Source organism: Aplidium turbinatum, chromosome 10 (assembly GCF_918807975.1).
Source record: "Aplidium turbinatum chromosome 10, kaAplTurb1.1, whole genome shotgun sequence".
Classification (NCBI taxonomy): domain Eukaryota; kingdom Metazoa; phylum Chordata; class Ascidiacea; order Aplousobranchia; family Polyclinidae; genus Aplidium; species Aplidium turbinatum.
In genome coordinates, this window is record NC_137481.1 from 3038070 (window position 1) to 3062953 (window position 24884).

Here is a 24884-nt window from a genome sequence, read left to right on the forward strand (position 1 = left end):
ATTTGTGAGTGGAATCTGTTTGTGAATGACATTTATGTGTTATTAGGTTATGATAATACATAAAATGCATTTGTATAATTTCGGCAATTTGTCCATTCGGCAATTAGTCCTTTCGGCAAAATGAGTTTCGTCAAAATGTCCATTCGGCAAAATGTCTTTCGGCAAAATGGGTTTCAGCAAAATGTCTTTCGGCAAAATGTCCGGGTACCGGATTTTACTATCACAGTTGCTTGCATTCGGAATGATTTTTCTAAACCAGGGCCCCCTCCACTTAAATCGACTTCACTGATTTCGGTTCCACAAAAGAGAGCTTATGCTTGTTTCTACAACAATCTAACTTGACAATTGATCGAGGAAAATTGTTACTTTGAAAATACTTTGGTTTGATTTCTGTATCTATATCCTTGGACTAACAAAGCCTTTTTCATTTTTTTTAACTGTAGTAGCGTAATGTTTCGTTGCGCGTGTTTGGAAATGGTCTAGAACATTTTCTATGCGGTTACTGGTAGGCTTATCCTTTTGTCACATGACTCGTTACCTTTGCCACCGAAATAACTCGTATATGACAAAATGAAGACATACGCAATAATCTACAGCAGGGGTCACCAACTGGCGGCCCGCGGGCCGCATGCGGCCCGCCACGCTGTATCGCTGCGGCCCGCGGAAGGTATCAGCGTACAAGTATAACCAAAAATACTTTTCTTGAGGGAGTTAAAGAGCACGAAGGCAAAAAATACTTTTCTGGAAGCATATTTTCGCAATGCATACGATTCCACCGACCGACCAATCAGATTATAGTTCTAGGTGGGGGTTGCTTAAAGTTATTCCAATGCGATGTCCAGCCACACTGCTGTCCCAGTGGTTGATTAAAACGTCTGTTTTCGAATTTTGAAATTGTCTGTGAGCATAGGGTTGCTTATTTTAAGTTTGCAAATGTCATGTAAACACTAGTGCGAGTTTCACCGTTATTGTGTTTCACGAGCAGTGTTCTCTTTATGCAAGTTTTTGTTGGCAAAATGGGTCGGTGTGCCAACTCAATTTATAATAAATTGGCAATATATTACATATAAATTTAGAGACTTTTTCTGATTGTATTATGAAAATATTTAGCTTAGTAGGCCTACTGCAAAATGTTTTTTTTTTAAGAAATATGGAACGCTTCACGATTTTGCGTGTCATCCTTGCGCAAGAGCCATGCTAATCTGCATCGTTCCAATTATAGTATATGTACTGCTGCCGAAGCAAGTAATGCAAAATGTTGCTAATCAACAAATTCTTGCCACGCTGATGAGCACCGCAAGTTACAGTTGTCTATAATAAAAGATAGACGGTTTTATAGATTTATAAAAGAAAGACGGTTTTATAAAAACTTGCGGATTCATTTGAAAGTACCAATTCTAATCATAACGTTTTAAACAAAAAATGTCCCCTTATTATTAAGACAGGTAAAATTTTGAATTTCATACAATCACAATAGGCCAAAAAGGCCATTTTCGGTCCAAAATGGGCCTGTCTGGGCCAATCCATACACATGATACTTCTGAAGCTGTTACATTCCTATCTTAACTTTTCAAAACAAAGCTTTTGAGAATAGTCCCAGCTTTCTATCACCATCAGTTCAAATTTTAGGTATCAAATCTCATGTATTTTGACAATCGCTCGTAAAACCCCCTGTAGCGGGGATAATGTAGGGCAACCCAAAACTTTTTTCATGGTATGTTTTTTTTATTCCCAGTACCCTTTTTGCCATTGCCATGAACAAACAATGTATGTAGGTACCTTTTTCTACCACTGAACTGTACTGAAACCCATAACAAATCAAAGAAATACTCATTGCTACAGTTATGACTCAGCAAAAACCATCAACAGTCTGATTAAATCATTGATCAACTAATCATGAACAAAATTTTGTTGGTGCATAGCAAAAATGATTAACTTTAATCACTGTTTAGTTAAACAATGATTAACTTTAACTTTTTACTTTTTACTTACTTTTTACTTTTTTAAGTGCTTAAAGTACTTTACTTTTTACTTTACTTTTTACTTTACTTTTTACTTTACTTTTTACTTTACTTTTTACTTTACTTTTTACTTTACTTTTTACTTTACTTTTTACTTTACTTTTTACTTTACTTTTTACTTTACTTTTTACTTTACTTTTTACTTTACTTTTTACTTTACTTTTTACTTTACTTTTTACTTTACTTTTTACTTTACTTTTTACTTTACTTTTTACTTTACTTTTTACTTTACTTTTTACTTTACTTTTTACTTTACTTTTTACTTTACTTTTTACTTTACTTTTTACTTTACTTTTTACTTTACTTTTTACTTTACTTTTTACTTTACTTTTTACTTTACTTTTTACTTTACTTTTTACTTTACTTTTTACTTTACTTTTTACTTTACTTTTTACTTTACTTTTTACTTTACTTTTTACTTTACTTTTTACTTTACTTTTTACTTTACTTTTTACTTTACTTTTTACTTTACTTTTTACTTTACTTTTTACTTTACTTTTTACTTTACTTTTTACTTTACTTTTTACTTTACTTTTTACTTTACTTTTTACTTTACTTTTTACTTTACTTTTTACTTTACTTTTTACTTTACTTTTTACTTTACTTTTTACTTTACTTTTTACTTTACTTTTTACTTTACTTTTTACTTTACTTTTTACTTTACTTTTTACTTTACTTTTTACTTTACTTTTTACTTTACTTTTTACTTTACTTTTTACTTTACTTTTTACTTTACTTTTTACTTTACTTTTTACTTTACTTTTTACTTTATTTTTTACTTTACTTTTTACTTTACTTTTTACTTTACTTTTTACTTTACTTTTTACTTTACTTTTTACTTTACTTTTTACTTTACTTTTTACTTTACTTTTTACTTTACTTTTTACTTTACTTTTTACTTTACTTTTTACTTTACTTTTTACTTTACTTTTTACTTTACTTTTTACTTTACTTTTTACTTTACTTTTTACTTTACTTTTTACTTTACTTTTTACTTTACTTTTTACTTTACTTTTTACTTTACTTTTTACTTTACTTTTTACTTTACTTTTTACTTTACTTTTTACTTTACTTTTTACTTTACTTTTTACTTTACTTTTTACTTTACTTTTTACTTTACTTTTTACTTTACTTTTTACTTTACTTTTTACTTTACTTTTTACTTTACTTTTTACTTTACTTTTTACTTTACTTTTTACTTTACTTTTTACTTTACTTTTTACTTTACTTTTTACTTTACTTTTTACTTTACTTTTTACTTTACTTTTTACTTTACTTTTTACTTTACTTTTTACTTTACTTTTTACTTTACTTTTTACTTTACTTTTTACTTTACTTTTTACTTTACTTTTTACTTTACTTTTTACTTTACTTTTTACTTTACTTTTTACTTTACTTTTTACTTTACGGTTTACTTTACTTTTTACTTTACTTTTTACTTTACTTTTTACTTTACTTTTTACTTTACTTTTTACTTTACTTTTCACTTAAACAATGATTAACTTTAATCATTGTTTAAGTTAATCACTGTTGGTGCATTCGACCCTTAGATTTTCTCTTGTAACATGGGTTTCTTTTGTTATATCATTTATTCCGCCCCGTTAGCTTAGTGGTTACGCGCCAGGCTCAAGATCACGCGGCGCTGGTTCGACTCTCGTGGTGTGCGCTTGAGGAACGCATTTTAGGACTGCTCTCCATTCAGTGGCACCTAGTGAATGGAATAATTCCCAGGCAACAACATTTCAATAATCGGAGAACTTCACTCTGCCAATCTCGGTAACCGGCCCTGCGTCAAGAGCTTCTACAAGTAACCTATGTGAAACTACTAGGAATAACCTATCAAGGCTTTGTCAGCCCGAGAATAAAGATTCAAAACCAACCATTTTTTCTTTTTGTCAAATTACCATTTCCTTTTGACATCATTTGTCTATGCTCAAATAATAAAAGAGTTTTGAGTCCTTTGACAACTTCAGAATGTGTCATCTAAATTTATTGAAAGCTTTCATCGGATCTGTCTTTGTCATCGGTTAATCTTTGTCGCCATCAAGTGTAATGTATCTAGGTTCAAAGCAACATCACAATTCTGCAACATTGCCTGAGAGGTTTATTTGAAAAACATATTGTCTCATGCAACTAGGCACACCAAGGAAGCACACCATGTCTGCCCAGATGGCCCGATTGGTTAGCGCATGACTTTGTGAACGAAGAAGCTTCAAGATTAAGCGGCGCCCGACGGTTACGCCCTTCGTGCCTACTACCTAGCTGCAGCATATTTCCAAGTTGCTTTCCTAACGGTTGAAGTCACCGCACGTCACTGATATTGTCTCATGCAACTAGTCACACCAACGAAGCATACCCATACCCATACCATACCCCTACCTTACCATACCATATGTTAATCTCGGTAACCTCGGTCAATCTCGGTAACCGGCCCTGCATCAAAAGCTTCTACAAGTATGTGATACTACTAAGAATAATCTGTCAATGCTTTGTCAGTCCAAGGAGAAAAATTAAAAAAAAACACCAGCAATTTGAATTTGCTGATTGCAACTGCAAGTCGTAAGCTTGTTTGTACACGATCACTGTCTTCGTACACAGAAGAACTCCTATAGGCTACACTGCAGGTATTGAGGATGGACCTCTATCCGTTGATCCACGGGAATGTTGACGTAGTTTATTTGGGGAATGCTTGGTCATAACCTTCTATGTTGGCCCAATACAGGTGGAAGAGTATAAGAATTAATTTAAATCAATTCCCAAGTTACGTTACTACAGTAATGCGGAAACTCGCAATAAATATTACCTTTAAAGTTTGTGCGTCATAAAACAGCTACCAATCGCTTAATTTTGAACTTACTGGCCGCTACCACCAACAGAAAAGCCAGAAAAGGAACAAAATTTTAACGTGACCGAAAAATGATAATGATGTCACAAACTCGTTTGTAAATACTTGATTGGTAACAATGATATTGAAAACACGGTCTCAGTGATGACGTGTATTCTTACAATGTTATTGCTACTTCTTTAATTGATGTTAGGGCTCAAGTTAAGCCGAAAACGTTCGACTGTTAAAACTATTTGTAAATATGTAAAATGTAAATGCTCAACCCTGTTGTTTTGTTGTGTCTTGCCTGCCTTTGGTACAAGAAAGCAAACTCTTTCTCGAAACTATGCTTCAGTGGTTTTCAACCTTTTTGGTGGAACGGAACCCAATGAAACATTCCAAAAGCTCGAAGAACCCCTGTTCAATAATAATTTAATTGCCTTATGCAAAAAACATCGTTTGATTAATAAAATTAAATTAAAATTTTCATGTTCAGATTTATTTATATAGCCTACAATAAAAATACAAACTGTAAAAAATTACATTTATTCTCATAAAAAATTCAATGAGAAACTTGAGCCTGGTGTTTCTTGCACAAGTTGACCTAACCTGATCAACCTAATCAAGTCTTTAATATTGGGTCGTGTGTTTGACAGACACACACGAAGTTAGTCCACGAAGTTAGTCACGAAGTTCATCTTCCACAGACATCAATATTTGATTATATTTAAATAATATGCATATATTAATAAAATAAACTCTCGGATTTAAATGAAAACTTGCGGAACCCCTAGCCTTACTGGCGGAACCTTAGGGTTCCACGGAACCCTGGTTCAAAACCACTTCTATACTTCTTTAAGTGCATTCGAGGTTTGAGAATATGTTCTTTTTGAATGTATCAGTTGCTTAATTTAAGTGACCTGTGACCCTCTGTGGTTGCAAATCTTGAGGAGTGTATATTTTGTCTCAGAAACGTTCTGTAAACAGTCGATCGCGTTTGTAATAATAGCAATGTTCTGGTTTATTTATTATTGCTCTACGACTGTAAAGAAGTGCTATCGACAGGGCTAATTCTTTCAATTTTTGTATTATATTTACGATGTCATAACGTTATTACCAGACTTATTCTCACTGCGTTATGCAAGAAAGAACAAAATTGGTACCGTTTTCAAAGTCTTTGGCTTGACCAGACTGGGAATCTATCTCAGATCTACCAGCACTAAAACCGAAGGCGAAACCACCTGGCCACTGAGCTGGTAAACCAACTTCTTTAAAAGCACAACATCCAAATCAATAAGCAATCCTATTTGCTGTTAATTCGATGCAATTATCAAACAACGTCCATTCTGTTTTTTTCCTTCTGCATGTTAGCTTCAAGGAAAATTGCATTTCCGTCTCTGTTGATTTTTAAGTTTCAATCTTTTCATAAAAATTTTTCATTTTGTGACATTTCAACGTTCTTTTATGTTGATCTGGCAATTTTTAGGAATCAACTACAAAGCAACTTTTGAGCTGAAATTTTTTACAAAGCTCGGTTTGTAAAGACAAGATGGTCAACATGGTTGGACAACCGGTAACGAAAGCTTTAGTTTGAGAAAGTTTTTGTTAATTTGATAAAGAACAACTCTGTTGTTGTCAGAAAGTATGCTTTGCGTAAAAGTATGTTTGATCAATTCATTGATGATAGTTACAGGCGTTTTTTAATTAAATTGAGAAAGTAGTAGAGTGGTCCACGCTTATTAAATCCACCTGGGGAGTGGGGAATGGACGAGTTTAGGGTTGTTACGTCGCTGGGCCTATTAAACCTTAGGACTACTAAGCGGGGACTACTTACAGTATAACAATTGCACTTAGAAAAAAGTGCTTGCGATGAATTTGTAGGTTGACTTTTAATTTTTACTTGCACATTAAAACTCCTTTCAGCTGTTATTGAAAACACACATTCTTATGTAGATTTTGACAACATTTAACGTAGCCTACTGTACTACATTAACAACTTTATTACATTGGGTGAATTGACCTATGAATTTTTTTTACGCATTAGCTTTCTTGGATGACCATCAAATTTTCTGCTGCACTGCATTCGAATTACTTTACATTGTCAATTTTACAAAAGGATACATACAACTCGCTGCATAAAAAGTTGCTGTGGTGTAGACCTTCTGCATTCTTCAGCAAAGTTTGTTTATCCATAGATTGTATTCATTTTGTGTGACATGTCACGGTTCCTTTTATCTAAAACTATGTCACTGGTTGGTTGAAATCAGTATGAAATTAAACAGCAATAAATTTTACCAACTACATTTTTAGCTTATTAGTTTTATTTGGTGACGTTTAAGTGTTTTATTTTGGTTTACTTTTGTTCGGATAAATTGCATATTTTCAGCTGAAGATAGAAAATGAGTAAAATATCAAAACTGCTTTTGCCACCAACAGGTAAGTAAAACTATTTTAGCGTTTTCCTCGTTTTATTTCATCATTATCTTTAAGTTTTTTCCTCTCGTCGAGGGTTGGAGGCAATAAAGTGCCAAGTTTCTCTTGTGTGATATTTTTCTTAAAATTTTGTAATCAAGCTCTGACCGGATTTTAATATCATTTGTCCTAATTCTTAGTGGTCTGGCCTCGTTTCGTTTTTCATTCATTTTTCCTTCTAGTTCTTGTCTTTGAATGGAATTATTACGATTCATATCGCCAAAATACTTCAATTTTCTTGTTTTAATTGTTTAAAGAATTTTCATTTTGATTTGCATTCTAAATAGTTCATCTTCGTTTGTTAAACATTTTAAGCGTTTCATTTCAGCAACGCTACATTTAATTTACTCATTAACTGATACAAATTATACAAATTTGTGTAGAAATCAAAACTTCGACTACGGTGGTCTATTCTTTGGCTGCCGTCGACGATGAATCATATCTTCTTCTTGAATGCGTCGTCAACACCACTCAAAAAGAGTCCTACAGTCCACGAAAACTGCTTCAATTACCCTTTTCCACTTTTTTTGGGACCGCAACAAGTTCCAAACGTAGTCAATCCACTCTGAAAAAGTTAAGTCAAGTTGAAGAAAAAACTAAAAATGAGAAGTTAAACCCTAAAGAGGACTTTTTAAAACGTCAGTCAACTACTGACGATTCTCTGGCCAGTCCCAAAAAAGTACCTCGATTATGTGTTACTCCTTATTCTTTGGCATCAACCAGTTCGGATTGTAGTCAACCCAATCCTCAAATTATTGCTGGTCGAGTTGGAGAAGAAACAGAGGAAGAAGATTCAAATGATGACCAGTCGAAATCTGATGAGCACCTTTGGAATCCCATCATTGTGATGAGATTCCCTCGCCATTTTAGAACTGGAAAAAGGGGTTTGTGTATGGGAGGTGGGAAACACGAGTTCGTAGAACGGTTAAGAAAAAAACATTTTCAAAATCAAGCAATGATTCGTCAATCTGTGAAATCATCAGGTTTAACAACTGATGGTCAAGGTGCCTCAACATCTCAAGCTCAAGGTGCCTCGGCATCTCAAGCTCAAAGTGCCTCGACATCTCAAGCTCAAGGTGCCTCGACATTTGCAGCTCAAAATGCAACAGGACAGGTATCACTAAGTCAAAATAACTTCAACAGAATATATTTTCAATATAATGTTGTTTTTATAACTTCACAATGTTAGATACACACGACCTGTTTTAGCCTGATGTTGCGAGTTCACTGTGGTAGTAGTGAATTGCACTAGCTTTCGGAACACAGTTCAAAAAGCTAGCCGCTACCACCACAGCAAACTCGCAACATCCAGCTTAAATAGGTCGTTAATATCCACATTGTGAAGTAAGCAACGATCATGCTGCTAAAAGCGAATCTCAATCTATTGTGTTTATTACTAGTTTGTAGTTTTGCTTTTTAACAAATTAATCGTCATCACAAGTATGAAGTTGATAGTGAATCAGCAGCAATGACAGGTGCTTTTGGATTTAAATTTATTTATTTTAGAAATAACTTGTGAACATCTTTGTGCGTTTGAATTTAGCGGTTAGAGTCTTGTACTGACCGTGTTGATGTGATGCCATAGTCATGGTTTGTATTTCATCGCTTTTGAACCCAAACCGAGATAGTTCTAGGAGCACAGGATATTTGTGGTGGAATAAAATTTTAGGAAAACATTGAACAGTCTTCAACCATGTCTCGTTTGCAGCCAGCCCTCGATTTTTAAAGACAACCTTTGATTATTCAGTACAATGTGCTTCCCCGATAATTTCACTAGTATTTTAGTATAACCATTTTTCTTGATTTCATTTGTTTTTTAATCAGATGTTAAGCGACGGGATCATGAGCCTTGTGTACTTTCATCGCCATTTGTATGTGATTGGAATTGTTATTGATGGTAGAGCAACTGAGCTTGTTTATCGGATAGAACTTTTTCAAAAGGACGGCAGAAAACAACTTTGTCTGCAGTGGGAAAACGTTCCCCCTCTTCCAAGCCCATGCCCATACCATGCTGCCAATGTCATGACTGGTTGCACAGGTTTGCTACATGATATTCGTATGATTCTATTTGAATAAGGACCTTCTGATGATCCTCCTTTTAGGGTGAAACAGGCTGTAAAAGGTTTAGAATAACTATATTTGATATTCTTATGACATATATATATTTTGTGTATAACAGTATGATGTGATGTGTACACGTCTACATATAATATCATACATATTTGTCATATATTTTGTGAATTACGCAGTACTTTACGCCGTAAAGTTTTTAGGCAATTTGCGCTGACGCTGACGCCGTCAATTTATTTCATTGACGCGTACAACACTGTATATACATATATATATTATATACATATATATATATATATATATATATATTCTATTTGAATAAGACCTTCTGATGATCCGTTAGGTGAAACAATTTGTAAAGGCTTCAGATAGTAATAACTATATTTGATTTATATATACAGTAGTTTGTGTATAACATATACCAACAATATTTATGAACAGTATGATGTGTACACGTCTACAGATTATGTGGACGCAATCTGGCAGCAGCGGCAAAACCGTTTGGTGATGATGATGTTAATGGTTATGGTGATCATAATGATGATATGGTATAGAAATTGATCTACTTAGATCAATTAAGTATCAGTTCCTGTACCCCATAGCTACCTCTTTGCAGATGATCTTGTGTTGCTCCTCGGCAGAATCAAACGATACTCCAAGCTGAATTGTAAAGTGACGAAAGTTTTCTAAGAGTAGTGAGCTAAACATCACTTGAAAGAAGACAGTTTGTATGGTAGTCCTACAGGGAATCACTATTACACTACATGATCTATTGCTTGGAATACAGGATAGCTTTTTAGTGCTTGGTGGCTACAGAAAACATGTCAAATAATCTCAAAACAGTCGTTACGGCTAGAATTAAGGCTGCTTGGTCTAACTGGATGTCTTATTGTTTTTTTTTTTCTTTGTTTTTATTTACAGTACTCAGTACTTATCCAATTATTTATTGTACATAGTAAATATTTTATGTGAGAGCACGTTGACTTACGTAAAGACATATTTATTTTTCGGTGCCTCTATGGCAGCGGTCGGCAACCTGCGTCTCCGGAACCGCATGCGGCTCTTTTATCTCTGCGCTCTGGCTCACGCGGATGCACTATGCAATGAAGTTCAGGAGCAGAAATCACATTAACTGCGTGAAATCGGCGGCGCCCACCCTGCCGTGAAAACTGTTTTCATGACACATATGAAGTGTTCGTTATATTTATTTCCGTTTTTGTTAAACCCTGAATTATCCAACCAACTGCAGCGCAACTTCTTTTTTTACGCAATGTCTCGCTATGTATCCGACAGAACAAAGCAATTCCGCAACAACGCTGCGTTGCAAAAATGCGGTACTCACTGCATTTTTGTTGCTACGGCCGGCCACTGCCACACGCTGGAAATTCCTGGTGAGAGAAAGCCACGTTTGATCTTTTCTCCGAATGATCTCACTTTCGTTACGTCCCAATCAAACTTCAGCTCCGGGTCAACGTAAGGGAATATGAGCATGACATCATAATGAACATGATAATCAAATAACAGCTGCAAACTAAAGACGAAATAAAACAATCGCTTTTTACAAGTCTTTTCTCACAAACTTGTTGCTGGATATAAATTGGGGCATCGCGCGATGTTGTCATTTCATTATTGAAAAGTTAAAAATGAAGCAAAGTCAAACATCTATTCACGCATTCTTAAAACCAGCTTCCAAAAAGCGTCGAGATGATAACGCTGAAGAAGCCACTTCCAGCACGAATGAACGTAGAGATGACATTGATGAAGAAAGCAGTGCTTCAAGGATGGATAGTGGTGAAGTCAATGTCTCAGGCAATGCACCGGTATTTGTAGAAGACTGCATACCTGCTCCATTTGACGTTAGCATGCTGCCGGATCAGCTTCCGGCTCGGGGAAGTCGTGTGTTGCAAAGGAAGCTTTTTTCCGAATTCCAGTCGATGCGTCTTAACCCTGGTGGTACTTGTTACTGTAGTCACCTGTCCGAACATTTAGCGGCAAATCCGGAGGCGACACTTTAAAGATCACGAGTCACGAGATTTTAGGTCGCAAAGGAAAACATAAAAGAAGTAGGTTTTGATTAGCAGCGCTCATAAAATCGCAAGACGCACGAAAGCAAATATCAAACCTATTAAAGCTTAATTGCTGCAGCGACGCTAAATGCAGTCTTTGTGAGAAAGACTAACCATGTTGCGAATTTGCGAACATACACATTCAATGAAATCTGTTTGAAAACTCTCGCCCACCCAAAAAGAAAAAATCGACGCCTATGTTTATATCTGACCATGAACCGATTAGTTGTGTTTCCTAGTCATGTTAAAAGTTGACAGCTGTTGGAATGGTAACTACAAATCAGTACTACAGGGTGCGGCCGAATAACTCGAACAAAAGGCTTTCCTGTAAGCGTTACGTTTTTGGTGTAAGCAGTCGGTTAGATGGTATACGGCTCCGAGCAGGTTTTAGTTTAATGGAGACGAGACCAAATGGCTCTTTCAATGCTAAAAGTTGCCGACTCGTGCTCTATGGTGTAATTTCCATATGAATAAAAGTAATGGGCTACATTTTGTTTTCTGGTATTGCACATTGAAATGATTGTGGAGCTATGCCGAAATAAACTTGATTGACTAATTAATTTAAGCAAACCAATTGATAAACTTTTTGACAATCTTATTTCACTGGACCAAAAATGACGTTATAAGGCAGAGATTCGTGCTATTCGGCTTAGAAAACTGGACAACAATCAAGCGAGAAATACACTGGTTGGAAGTTAACAAAGTAAAGATGTTGCCATGGGCTGCTGAAATAATGAAGTTCGATAAAATCAAAAATGAATACATTTGTAGTTCTCGTACTTAGACTAACAGTACTGGATAAAAGCAGGTTACGATGCTGTCAACATGTTTTAAGACATGAAGAGAACCACCTACATATTAACAAGCGCATGATCTAAAAGGGTTTGGATGGTGCTAGTGTGGACGGCCCAAAGGAAGGTAACGGGTCATGTTCGCAACGACATGGCGAATCTCCGTAGTATAAACAAGCACATGACCAAAATGTTGGATGTTGAACAACTTCACAGCTAACTCAAAGGGAACATACTCGTAAAAAAAGATGACGGATATACATATATCATTATATTATATCAATCTTCACCCAGTTAGTTCAGCAGTTAAGAGGCGGACTCAAGATCAAGCGGCGCTGGTTTGGTTCTCAGAGTGTGCGTTTGAGAAACGCATTTCAGGATGGCTCTCCAATTAGCGGCACCTGTAGTAAATCAAACAGTTTTCCGCCAGCAATACTTCAACAGTCGGAAACTTTACTCTGTCAACATCGGTAACCGACAACCGACCTTGCGTCAGTGATTCAAAGCTTTTACGAGTATGCGAAACTACGCCTGGGATAATGAATTACAGACTTTGTGAGTCTAAGGATAATGATTCAAAATCAAGTAACCAAACTAATATATTACATTAAACTAATATTGATTGTTGAGCAGAACGAATTACACAAAATGTAGTCCTTATTCTCCTAAAAACGTTAACAGATGATTTCACTCTTTTGCAGTCATCGAAAGGTTCTTATTCAAATAGAATCTATTAAATTATAAAATAAAAACTATTGGAATAAGAAGCTTTTGATGATCTCAACAAGGGTAAAACAGTCTGTTGAGGTTTTTAGGTGAATAGCAACTACACTTAATGAGTACACAGTATATGTTTTATATGGTATATGTGACATAAGTATACATGTTATATGTGATACTTGTGATAACCTATAACCAATATAGCTTACACATATGGTATGTCATGTCAAGCTAAAAACGTTTACACCTTGAAATCATTTTTTTTTTTTGAAAGACATAATACCTAAGTGTGGCAGACATCATGACTAATTGATTAACACTTCTAAAATTTTATTGTTTTAGGAGACAAACAAACAAGCGACACTATTTATAAACTGGCACCCAAAATGATAACTTCAAAGTCACATGTAGCCCAGTCGAAAATTTGGTTGATTTAGCAGTCAATTTTTTTGCAAGATTACTCGCAAATGTCTTTTAAGAGCCAAATTTTTTTCGAAATTCATTTTTGATATATTTTTCTCCACTTCTGCTTGATTGAGTCTTTTATCCGTTTATTTGTATGCTTATTTATAACATTCAAAATTTCAATTAATACAACCATGTAGTTATTTCTAGGGCAACCAAAAGTCAATAAAGTCAAAAATTTTCTTCCTTGTTCAAAGTTTATAAAACGTCCACAAACTAAATTTCAGGCTGACACGAAGAGAGGTTTCAAAGTTATTAAGTAAAAAAAAAGTCAAAATTCATGGTTAGGTCAAAATTTTCTTTTAACGTAGTTTTTCTTCTCTCTATTGATATTTTATTAAATCTACACAGATACTGATTTTTTGTTGCAATTTCTGTTGCTATTCTGACGTAATAATCGATTTGATGCAATTTCTGAGGTAATAATCTTGTTTCGCCCACTACTGACGATTGAATATTAGCCAGCTACCCTGCTGTTGATGAGTTGGTTGCCAGGGTTAAAGCAGTGACCATTTATAACAGGTCAAGAAGAGCTAGTTTAACTTCCATTGGCCAACCTCCACACTCCACAGCCAAATGTAACTAGATGGGCTTTTGGTTGAAAGCTGCTTTCTATTATTCAAAAAGTCTACCAAAAGTAAAAAATATCGTGGAAGGCTTCCATGATGGTGGATTGGTGGTGTCTTGCTGCGGCGTGCTCAAGATGCTGTAAAAGCTCCCAATTTAGCTACTCACCTTGTAGAAATAGAGGAGCAGTATAGTGCACTGTTTGATATAATTCAGAAGATGGAAAACAGCCGTTACACCATTCAAGAAGCTTACCAGAGAATGAGGTCTCTTAAATTTGGTGTTGATGGCTGCCAAATTGGAAAATATATTCAAGCAAGAATCTTAAGGAATGGCATCAAGTGCATTGTGAAAATGGGACGAGATGATATTTCACCACATTTTTATAGCCGGCTGAGGAACTCCCAAGCAACTTCTGTATCAGTAGAGAGAAGCTTCCCTATTTTAGGAAAAATTTTGGCGAGAGACAGAAACTTCAAAGGCGATAATGTGAAACATTACTTGATGTTGAAGTATAATAGTGCAGAACCCCCTCAGTAATTTCGGGATATTTAGACACTCCATATTTATCTTTTGCAGTTTTTTGAGTGACTTTCATTACCTGTTCGTTAGCTGTGGTGTCGTTGAGTCTTCCACATTTTTCTCATACTTCAATAGAAAAGAAGCTATCCTTACCTAACGGTTTGATTTCTAAATTTCACGTTTGAGTTGCAAACGAAGAAAGTTGTTGGTCAAAATTAGGTCAAAATTTGTAAATTATAAAGTCAAAATTTCAAGTTTTTAGGTCAAAAAATTGGTTGCCCTAGTTATTTCTATGTGATAAAAGAGGTAGTGGATTGTCTAAAAAGTAAGTGGCGGCTGATTACGTAACCATGCAGGTCCAGGTGCATGGCACATACAGTTGGTAAAGGAACAGAAAAGGCGAATTGCATCTCACCCAAACAACCACTGAATCTCAAAACTTGATTTTCAATTATTTAAAAACACGACATTTGCATTACGAATGTGGATAATGCGGATCCTTATTTGCGGTGCTTCTTGCCATGAATTAATATTTACTGTATATCACTGACAATAATTCAATTATTTAGTGCTCAATAAGCTCGATTCAATTGTGGTGATTGGAGGAGAATCAGCCTCAACCCGTCTCCTTAAACTTTGCTTCACCGATAAGCGTTATGAGAAGATAATTGGATGGATAGAAGATGACATGCGCCATGACTGTATAATACCCAGGATGAAGCATTGTTTAATAGTCAATAAAGGTGAGGGTTTGAAATTATATCTTACAGTTCTAAATTATCATAGGATTACGAAAAATTTAATTGAACTTGGGATTTTGTAATAACGCTAAAAGTTTAATGAAAGTATGGGACTGTTCATAACGTATTTATTTAAAAACACTTATTCGAATATTCAGCTGAAAATATCTTCTGTAATGGTGGACTATGTGACATTTCACAAACTAACCTGTGTTATTAGTTTATGCAGTTTTAATAATTTATCTAAGGTGATTTATCAACAGTGATTTTAACATTAGCTTTTGTGAAAATTTTAGAGTGGAAATGTGGAGAATGTCATAATGTATTCCAATGCATATCGATTACTGAAATTAGCAGTTTTGAAATGCGTTGCTTAAGCGCATACCGTGAGAGCCGAACCAGCCCCACTTGATTTTGAGGCCGGCGCTTAACCACTGAGCTAACGGGGCGAACGTAAACTATATGTTTTCTTCTTGCGTTTGAGGCCGCCACAGATCACGTTGTTACATCCAGGCGCAGCAGCCAATGAATTGTGTATTCATCGAGCGTTGTTAGGTCCACATATACATCCTGGAGTCGATATACAGGACAATGGTAGATAATGCGGTGTGCAGTTTGAAGGTCTGAGCCACACGCACAAGATGGTGAATCGACGAGGCCGCACTGGAACATGTTGCTGTTGAAACGACCCACTCCAGTCCGCAGGCGATTGAGCATCACCCATTCCTTCCGGGGTAGTTCTGCTCCAGGTGGAATGTTGGTATTGGGAAGGACTGTGAATTGGGTTGGTCTCGCAACTTCTCTCCATTCACTGTTCCAAACTTCGGAAATGTGGAAGTTGAATTTGCAGATAGCTGCAGCATGTCGGGAGAACGGGCGTCGGGATTTCAAGCGCTGGGGGCTTTTGGGAGTGCGAGTTTAGGACAATCTGGTTGAGGAAGTGGTCATCCATTGACATAGCTTGTAGGACCAGACTGCTTACGTGGTTTTCTTTACGAAGTCTACCTGGGGCGATGCCTGATAGTACCGGCAGAAAGTCAGTGGGAGTTGGAAGCAGGCAACCGGTGATTATTCTCATGGTGGTGTTGAGGGCAGTGTCAATTTTGGAAGTGTGTATGCTGCGGCACCAAGTGGGGGAAGCATATTCGGAGGTGCTGTAAACAAGTGCAAGAGCACTTGTACGGAGTGTGGATGTACTAGCACCCCAGGATGTTCCAGCTAGGCATCTCAGCAAGTTGTTGCGTGCTGATAGCTTAGCATGGAAGGATTCAGTATGGTGTTTGTAGGTTAATTGTCGGTCAAGCTTCATCCAAGGAATTCTCCAAGGAAAGCTTCACTCCAAACTATATGTATTACGTTACGTTGAAAGTGTCTCTACACACAGCTTGAAGTAACAGTCATTGTTGTAGTATTTGTAATAATATGATTGTTCTGCATCAATGTCGGCTACAGCTTCAGCCGGCCAGAACGTTATACATCTTCCTCGCCGGCTGAAGCTGTAGCCGACATTGATGCAGAACAAGCATATTACTACAAATACTACAACAGTGATACAGTCATCGCAATTCAATGCTAGTTTATGTCAAAATATACATTATTTCCTTTCAGCTGGTGTATATGTATTGGGCGGTATAGATAAAGATGGTCTTCCAGTATTATATTCAGAAAGAAGCTCAAACAACCCGGATGTATTCGATAGTGAAGCTTGGCATTTTGTATCACCCCTGAGCCACGCTAAAGTATCTTTTATTGTTGTGCCTAATAAGAAATACCTTTATGCGATTGGTAAGTAACATTTTGCGATCCTTTAGATGGAAACTAAAAACAAAATTTACTACTAGAATGTTGTATCCTAAAATTAGGGCTAAGTTGAAATTAAAACTTTTCCCCCACTACGATTAGCCTAGTACATGTCTAGTTGTGGAAATGTTGAAGTTATAAGAAAACAAAATGGTTAGATGTGATGTCTCTGTTTGGGCACGCCATCAGTTGCCTTGCAATAGACATGCTTGAGTTTATTGTGAGAGCCGAAAACAAAAAAGGGAATGAGCAATGTACGAGTGAGCATTGCGCTTCGCTAACAATACCGATGTAGCCACGCTAGCCATCAAGACTTTTCCATAAACATTTGTTTTTGGGCTGTCGAGTTTGGTAAAAATCGAGGTAAGAATTGCCAGCGATAGACACGGGTTTTTTCTATGAAGCTGGGTTCATCAGTATCGTACCAATAATTGATGCCACAGAGTTCTCAACCGTTGCTTTTGCCAGTCAAGAAATCCGACCATCATTGTCAATTCTTGCAATGCTCTACTGTGGAGAATCAACAATATTAGTAATCTCCGTTAACCCTATCTTAGTACGAGCTGTTTTCGTACGCGGTAAGCACGTCACCGGCCATCTAAGCCCCGTGCTAATTAATCGCTAATAACGGGAGCTATGAAATCACAGAGCCAAAATATTTTTCAAGATAATAGCCATAGGCCTATATGTTGTGCGTATAGAAAATGATTTTTTACCCAACAAATTTATTGAAATAAATTGTCTGAGATAAAAAAACGTCAGAAAGTCGGTTTTTATTCTAATTTTCCGAAAAATAGTTTCAAAGTTGAAATTTTTGAATTATAACATAGAGTAATGCTAAACTAAACAAAACGTTCTTTTGCTCATAAATATAAATAATTTTTGGGCGTTTTTATATTTCAAAGTAATTACACTAACATTTATATTGCACTAACATTAGGCTATAACATATATATATATGTAACTAGCATTGCACGAAAATGTTTTAGCCACCTGACACGAAATGCTTATTGTGAAGGGCAGGAAGGTAGAAAAATGACTAGTTTAGGTTAATAAAATTTGCAAAGTATAAAAACTAAAAGTCAAGAAATTTCACATTTCTAGCATATTTCCTTTTGTGAAATATTTCACTACTAGAGTGGGGCATCCTCATAAAACCCTGTGTCGCTACAGATAAGATTAAATGTCTTCACGCCTTTAGCATTCAAATTCACTTTTAAGAATTGCCTAAACTTTTAGCAACTACGGTTGTTCATTAACTGGACCAATATTTGTGGTATGCTTTGAAGGTGGATGTCATGCAATAGAGAAAGGCGTCGTAACAGTGGAAAGATGCAAAACTAGCGGCTCAAAAGCTGAAAACTGGACAACTTTAAATGGATTCCAATCGGATACTCATTGTTTGATTGGTTGTGTGATTGAAGACAACATTTGCATTCTTGGCGGGTAAGATTCTCAAAATAATATATCAAAATTCTCATTAATTGCATGAGATTATATTCCCTTGAGTCTACTAACGGGCATTCGTTTGATAAAAGGCACAACTGGAAACTACAAACTAAGTGATGGTGCACACAACTCAATGTGAGATGAAACTAATCGAACAATAACCTTTTTGTAGTTGACAAAATGTCGTTAGCAAAAATTTATCGTGACCAACCGCGCTTTTGGCATAACCTTTATGTGACATTGGTTTCATAAATGACAACTTTTTTGCTCTGCTTGCAAATCACTATGCCTGCAACACGTTCTTCCAGTTATAATTAGTTAGACATCCAAAGCAGATTGTCACTTTATACATCGTGTGATAGTTTAACTTAATTTACACCAGTAGAACGCATCATGTTATTTAACTAAATGCCTGGTGAAAAGCCTCATTCAATTTTTAGTTGGACATCCCTTACTCCTATGAACTCATAGTTCAGTGACATAGGCTAACTAACAGAAACAGAATGCTTTATTGAAAAATTTCCAAAAATTGGTTTGTGTAGAAAATATATTTCGCATCAAAATTGTGGCGTGGTATTATTTTAGTAATGCTTGCCCTCACAATACAATTTGAAATGTTTATCTGAAAATTATAGGTTGCCCAACCATGCCAAACCACTACAAAGTATAACCTTCTTTTTTACATTTCAGGAAACCAAAAACTTTTGATTTAAAGTCATCTGAGGACGTCTATTCGATAACTTGGAATACGTCACCAACAATTGACCTTCCGACAATATATTTCGAGAATACAGCTTCTACCATTGTCCAACATTCACACACTGAATAATTATCCAATTATATGTTGCAATGCTCCCTCAAAGACGATCTGTTATTTTGATTGATTTGCTTGATTTCATGTATTACATATTTTGCATACAAGGATGGTTATCTTTGTTGAAAGAAATTTTCGACTTGAAATGGAACAACTCGATAGTGATTAAGCATTAACAAACAATGCTTAGCAACACCATAACAATTAATATTATAACAAAACAAAAATAAAATTCAATAGCGAACGTTTTTGACTATTAGTCTTTTACAAGCCTTTAAAAGCCAAGGACGTTTCAGGCCAAATCAGTAGCGCACCCAGAAAAAAAGTAAGGGGGGGGGGGCTAATTCAGAAATGTCGGCCGAGTGATTTGCGACAATACTGACAGTGACAATAGGCCAACGCCCATCCTTTTGATTAATATTTAAAGGCACTCACAGCCAGTGGCGTAGCCAGGAACTTTGAAAGAGGGGAGTTTTGACGGCGTGTTCGCCTAAGACGACGCCTAGCGGTGGAGTATCTGAGGGGCTTCCCGCAGAAAATTTTGAAAAATTACTTTGAATTGGTGCATTCTGAGAGCATTTTCAACAAAAATGTGGGTATCAATATTCCTGTAAAATGGTGCTGTCTGGTGGCATAGCAAAAGGAAAAGATCATGATTTTTTCGGCATTTTTCCGAAATAAAGCTGAGTTTCTATGTTTTCTTGTTGCTAATTCTTGGCTGAGATATTTCAATGTTTGGTATTGGCAAAACTCGCTCTTTTAATGCAGTTTTGCTTAAAATTAAGCAAACTTTGTTTTAGAGACATAAAGAAACTGAAAGCATCATTCTCAATATCGTGACGTAACACGCGTGCCAAAGGGGAGTGTTGAAACCCCACCCCCTTGGCTACGACACTGCTCACAGCCCATAACCCACCGGTTGCCGATACATCAGGACTCGTTCTCTCAATCGGATTAGAAATTGGCCTAGTGAACCCCATGCTACTAGCACCATCAGCATCCTCATTCCTACGTCCACTCTCGGAATCTTCTATAGATCTCGACTTTTTCGTCATGTATGACAAAATAGAATTAGCTTTCTGTTTGCCAACACAAATAAGTGCGAAAACAACAACTAGCACGAAAACAGTTTGAAACAAAACACTAATTTTGTAAACAATAAATTTGATGTGGACGTTTTTTCTACTTACAAAACATTTAAATTTAGTTACGGTAGGCTATTTGGTTTGTATTTTCAACTAAAGTCCCAGACGCCTTCGTCTCTCTGCTCAAACGTCGTATACAGTCTTACATGTCCGTGTGATTCGGCATTGACGTACGGTACATCGGTACGTATGTCCACCAGACATTTGACCACGAAAGTACAGGAGCATCTGAACTTTAAGGAGCAAAAGAAAAGTGCCATTAAAGACCATATCATGGATTGTTATTTTTGCTCTGTTTGAAAATTCTTTACTGACTCATTTAAAATTTTACGCAAAGACAAATCCCAATTCGACAGCAATATTTAGGAAGCACTGTTAATCAAACGCTCTAACTCAAATTTAAACAAACAATTATTTGCTGGAGGCGAGTCTATTCTCTTCAACATTTACTTGATGTTTCACCTTAAATTTTTTCGTAGTAGGCCTAAGGCTATTTATGTAGTTGCCTTTTCCTAATGTGATTTTACCTTCAAGAAGTTGAAATTTATGGCATTGTTATAAATATTTTCAGCTTCCTGATGAGGTTAAACCGAAAACGTTCAACTGTTAAAACTATTTGTAAGTTAAATAATATGTAAAATATATTGTTATAATGCTCAGCCCTGTTGTATTGTTGTGTCTTATTCATTCCTAACCTGTAAGCAAAAGGTATAAATGAGGAGCATACAAAAACTTCATTTTTAGTGGCGAGTTTGGGGGGGCTTGAGCCCCCTTAGCCCCATGCTGAGTGCGCTACAGGGCCAAGTACTAAGCATTAAATATTACCATTACGATTACCTGCAGTCGGAATGATTTTTTTAAACAAGGACCCCCCCACTTTACTTTGTCTGTAGCGACACGGGGCTTTATGAGGGTGCCCCACTTTTGTAGTGAAATATTGCACAGAAGGAAATATCCTAGAAATGTGAATTTTTTTGATTTTTAGTTTTCATTATTTGCCAATTTTCTAAGCCTAAACTGGTCATTTTTCGACATTCCTACCCTTCACAATAAGCATTTCGTCTCAGGTGGCTAGACATTTTCTTGCAATGTTAATGTTAGTGCAATACAAATGTTAGAGCAATTACATTGAAATGTAAGAATGCCTAAAAATGACTTATAGTTATGAGAAAAAGTAATTTTTTTGTTTAGTTTAGCATTACTTTATGTTATAATTCAAAAATTTCAATTTTGAAGCTATTTTTGGAAAGTAGAATAAAAACCGACTTTCTGACGTTTTTTGATCTCATACAATTTCAATAAATTGGTTGGTTAAAAATTTAATTTCTATACGAACAATACACATGGCTATTATTTTGTAAAATATTTTAGCTTTGTGATTTTCATAGCTCCCGTTATTAGCGATTAATTAGCACGAAGCCAAGATAGCCCGTGACATGCGTTCCTCGTACGAAAACAGCTCGTATAAAGATAGGATTAAATCGACTTCACTGATTTCGGCTCCACAAAAGAGAGCTTATGCTTATTTCTACAACAATCTAATTTGACAATTGGTGGAGCAAATTATTACTTGGTAAATAGCTTGGTTTTTTGTATCTTTATCCTTGGACTGACAAAGCCTCACTAATTTTTTTAACTGTAGTGTAATGTTTCGTTGAACGTGTTTGGAAATGGTATATAGAACATTTTCCACTCGGTTACCATTAATCCTGTTCTCACGTGACTCATTATCTTTGCCACCGAAAAAACTCGTAACAGAAAAGGCATACGCAATTAAGCCAGGGATTCTCGATTTTTTAAAATTTGGCAAACGAGTTTTGAACGATTTATTATTAAAATTAAACCATAATTACTATGCATAGCCATGAAGTACTGAACGTTCAAAATAAGTTACCAGCAGGCCTACGCTGTAAACCTTGGTACTGCAGAAGACATTTTTAGACTGATATTAAAATGCAAAAAAAAAATCCTTTTTAATGGTCTAAAGTTTTTTACAAATTTAGATAAAGCTTATGTTGTAAACTTGCATTTATTGAGTTCCATTAAAGATAGGGGATCTCCTGACTACGAAGCAGCAGGCCAGCAATTCTCCATCAAGTATCAGTTCAGTATTTTTTATTAAAAATGCATGGAGAATCAGTAGAACCCTATTTATGGCATATGCATTTCGCTCTACTACTGTAGAACATTATTAGTGCTTTATTTGAAAGTTTCTATTTGAATAAGGCACAAAAAAAAAAAAAAAAAAGTAGGCGCAACAAAAAATAATAACAAAAAAATAGGCGCAACAAAAAAACAGGCAAAAATTACTAGACAGCCTCGACAATCCCCTATAGGTGTGCTGCAATGCTCGTTCAGTGGTGATAGGTTATTTTGTTTGGTTTATGCTATTTCACAAATACATATTTCGCACGCATTGAAAGTTAACTGTGTTCAAGAAAATTTGACTTAAAGTGAAAAAAACTTGCACTGTATAAGCATCAGATATAACTGCGTTGTCTGTATTCAGAATATTCGTTTAAACAATGGACTGAATTGGGTTCATTCAATTTAGTTCTACAAAAGGGGACCTGTGCTTCTACAATTACACCGGTCAATTGATCGGGAAAAGGTTGCTTTGTAATGAGGGCCGCCCGTTCATCAGGCAAACTCTGCAGTCACACAGCGCGCAAGCTTTTCAGGAAAGCGCAAAAGTGTTTGATTTACCATATTCGTAAACTATACTGGAGTTTTTAATAAACCGGCTACGACAGTCAGAGTATATTGTGAAGGGTAGAGTAAATGGACTACAAACCATTCAACAATAACCTGAGAATATTTGGTGTCCGACAAATTGTTCGTAAGCAATTGTTCGTAAAACGATTGTTCTTAAAATTAATTCTTCGTAAAACAATTCTTCCTAAAGCATTTTTTGTGTGCATGCAGTTAAAATTTGATGTATACGAAGAAATGCTTTACGAAGAATTATTTTACGGATTTCATTTTACGAAAAACAGTTTACGAACAATTGTTTTACGAACAATTGCTTACGAGCAACTGCTTTACGAACAATTGCTTACGAACAATTTGCCTATAACCGAATATTTGATGCTTGTAATTAATATTCCTTGAGTTATAAATCAAGCTGCCAAATCTTACGTTGAAATAACAACTTTTTTCAATTTGGTGAAAAAATAATAATCTCATTTCTCACTTTCAATCAAGCGTTGAGAAAATCTTAAGCGACATGTGTGCCATATCACTACCAGGCATTTGAAGCAGAGATTGTACTTTGGAAGTTACGCGCTATCGCTACCACTACAATATGCAAATAAAGCGCCGCTACCGCTACTCGCTACCAATCGATAAAAAGTAACGCGCTACTGTTACCGCTGCTTGGACCAAAAGTAGTTCGCGCTACCGCTACTTTTAAAGGCTACATCTGTCGTTAATCTGACACTGGAAAGCTCTATTCAAGTACCTTGTGAACTTTAAATGACCTAGACAACGAATGGTATCACCTCTTAGTATAGTAGCCTACCTAATATAGTAGCCTACCTACAAAGCATTGGAAAAACCTTTCAATGAAACTAGCTTTCAGCCATAGATACCAGACGCAATGATTTGGTTTCCAACTAACAGCAATACTGTAGGTGGGTGACTTTTGAAGTTCATGATAGGCTACTTCGTGTGCTATTGTTTTTGCAGAGGCAAAACTATGGGGTAATGTGCGGAAAGCATCAAGTAATAATAATACTTATTTCCTTACGTTCAAACTCGCATCACGATTTTGGAGCAATATATTGCCTGTGGGGTTCATTAAAATTAACACGTCCTAGCGCAATACAAATTTAAATTTGGTGATTGCAAGTTGTTCTTTCTTTCTGGTAACAGCTATGTATTAACTGCTACCCAACCTGTCTTCTTTCTAACTTTGGACTCAAGTTCCACATGTGTTAAGATTGTATACTGTCAAAAAGAGACGGGTTCAATTGTGATGTGGAATAGTCACTGCACACTCTCATTACGGCAAGTCCGTCCGATATATTCGCACATCGTAAAAGAAAGCCGAAACACGTTTGGAAAACACAAGTTAGAAAAATAGAGAAAGAATAACGAGAGATTGTCGCTCAATCGTGACATTGCATCGAAATGATGACGTCATGATTGCGCCACAATCTGTGTTACAATACGGAGACAGATAGCTTGGCGATAATTTCGTGAACATAACTGCAATCTGTAAGTTTCAGTAAAGGAATCATTTTCTGCTCACTCGCCTTGTATAAGTCGAAGATTTCCATCAAAGAGTCATATAATTATATCAACGGTTTCAAAGCATCAATGCGACTCTCCCATCTTGCATACTGCTTAAAATTAAAGGTGGGAAGTAGCGTGAGCAGTGCGGCGCCACATTTTTATTAGAGTAGCGGCTGTAGTAG

At 35.9% G+C, this 24884-nt stretch overlaps 1 protein-coding gene and 1 non-coding gene across 2 annotated transcripts; one reads left to right on the forward strand and one right to left on the reverse strand.

Moving 5' to 3' along the window:
* Positions 1–1144: 1144 nt before the first annotated feature.
* Positions 1145–1249, reverse strand: LOC145779188 (U6 spliceosomal RNA). Its single transcript, XR_014290536.1, has one exon. It is a non-coding gene; the product is annotated as a U6 spliceosomal RNA (small nuclear RNA).
* Positions 1250–8272: 7023 nt separating this feature from the next.
* On the forward strand, positions 8273–19399 carry LOC145778373 (uncharacterized). The gene is made up of 6 exons (XM_082589848.1): positions 8273–8431; positions 9142–9355; positions 15088–15261; positions 16867–17043; positions 18348–18504; positions 19198–19399. The coding sequence occupies exons 1-6, from the start codon at positions 8273–8275 to the stop codon at positions 19334–19336; spliced, it is 1020 nt and encodes a 339-aa protein (XP_082445974.1). The 3' UTR covers positions 19337–19399.
* Positions 19400–24884: the final 5485 nt, after the last annotated feature.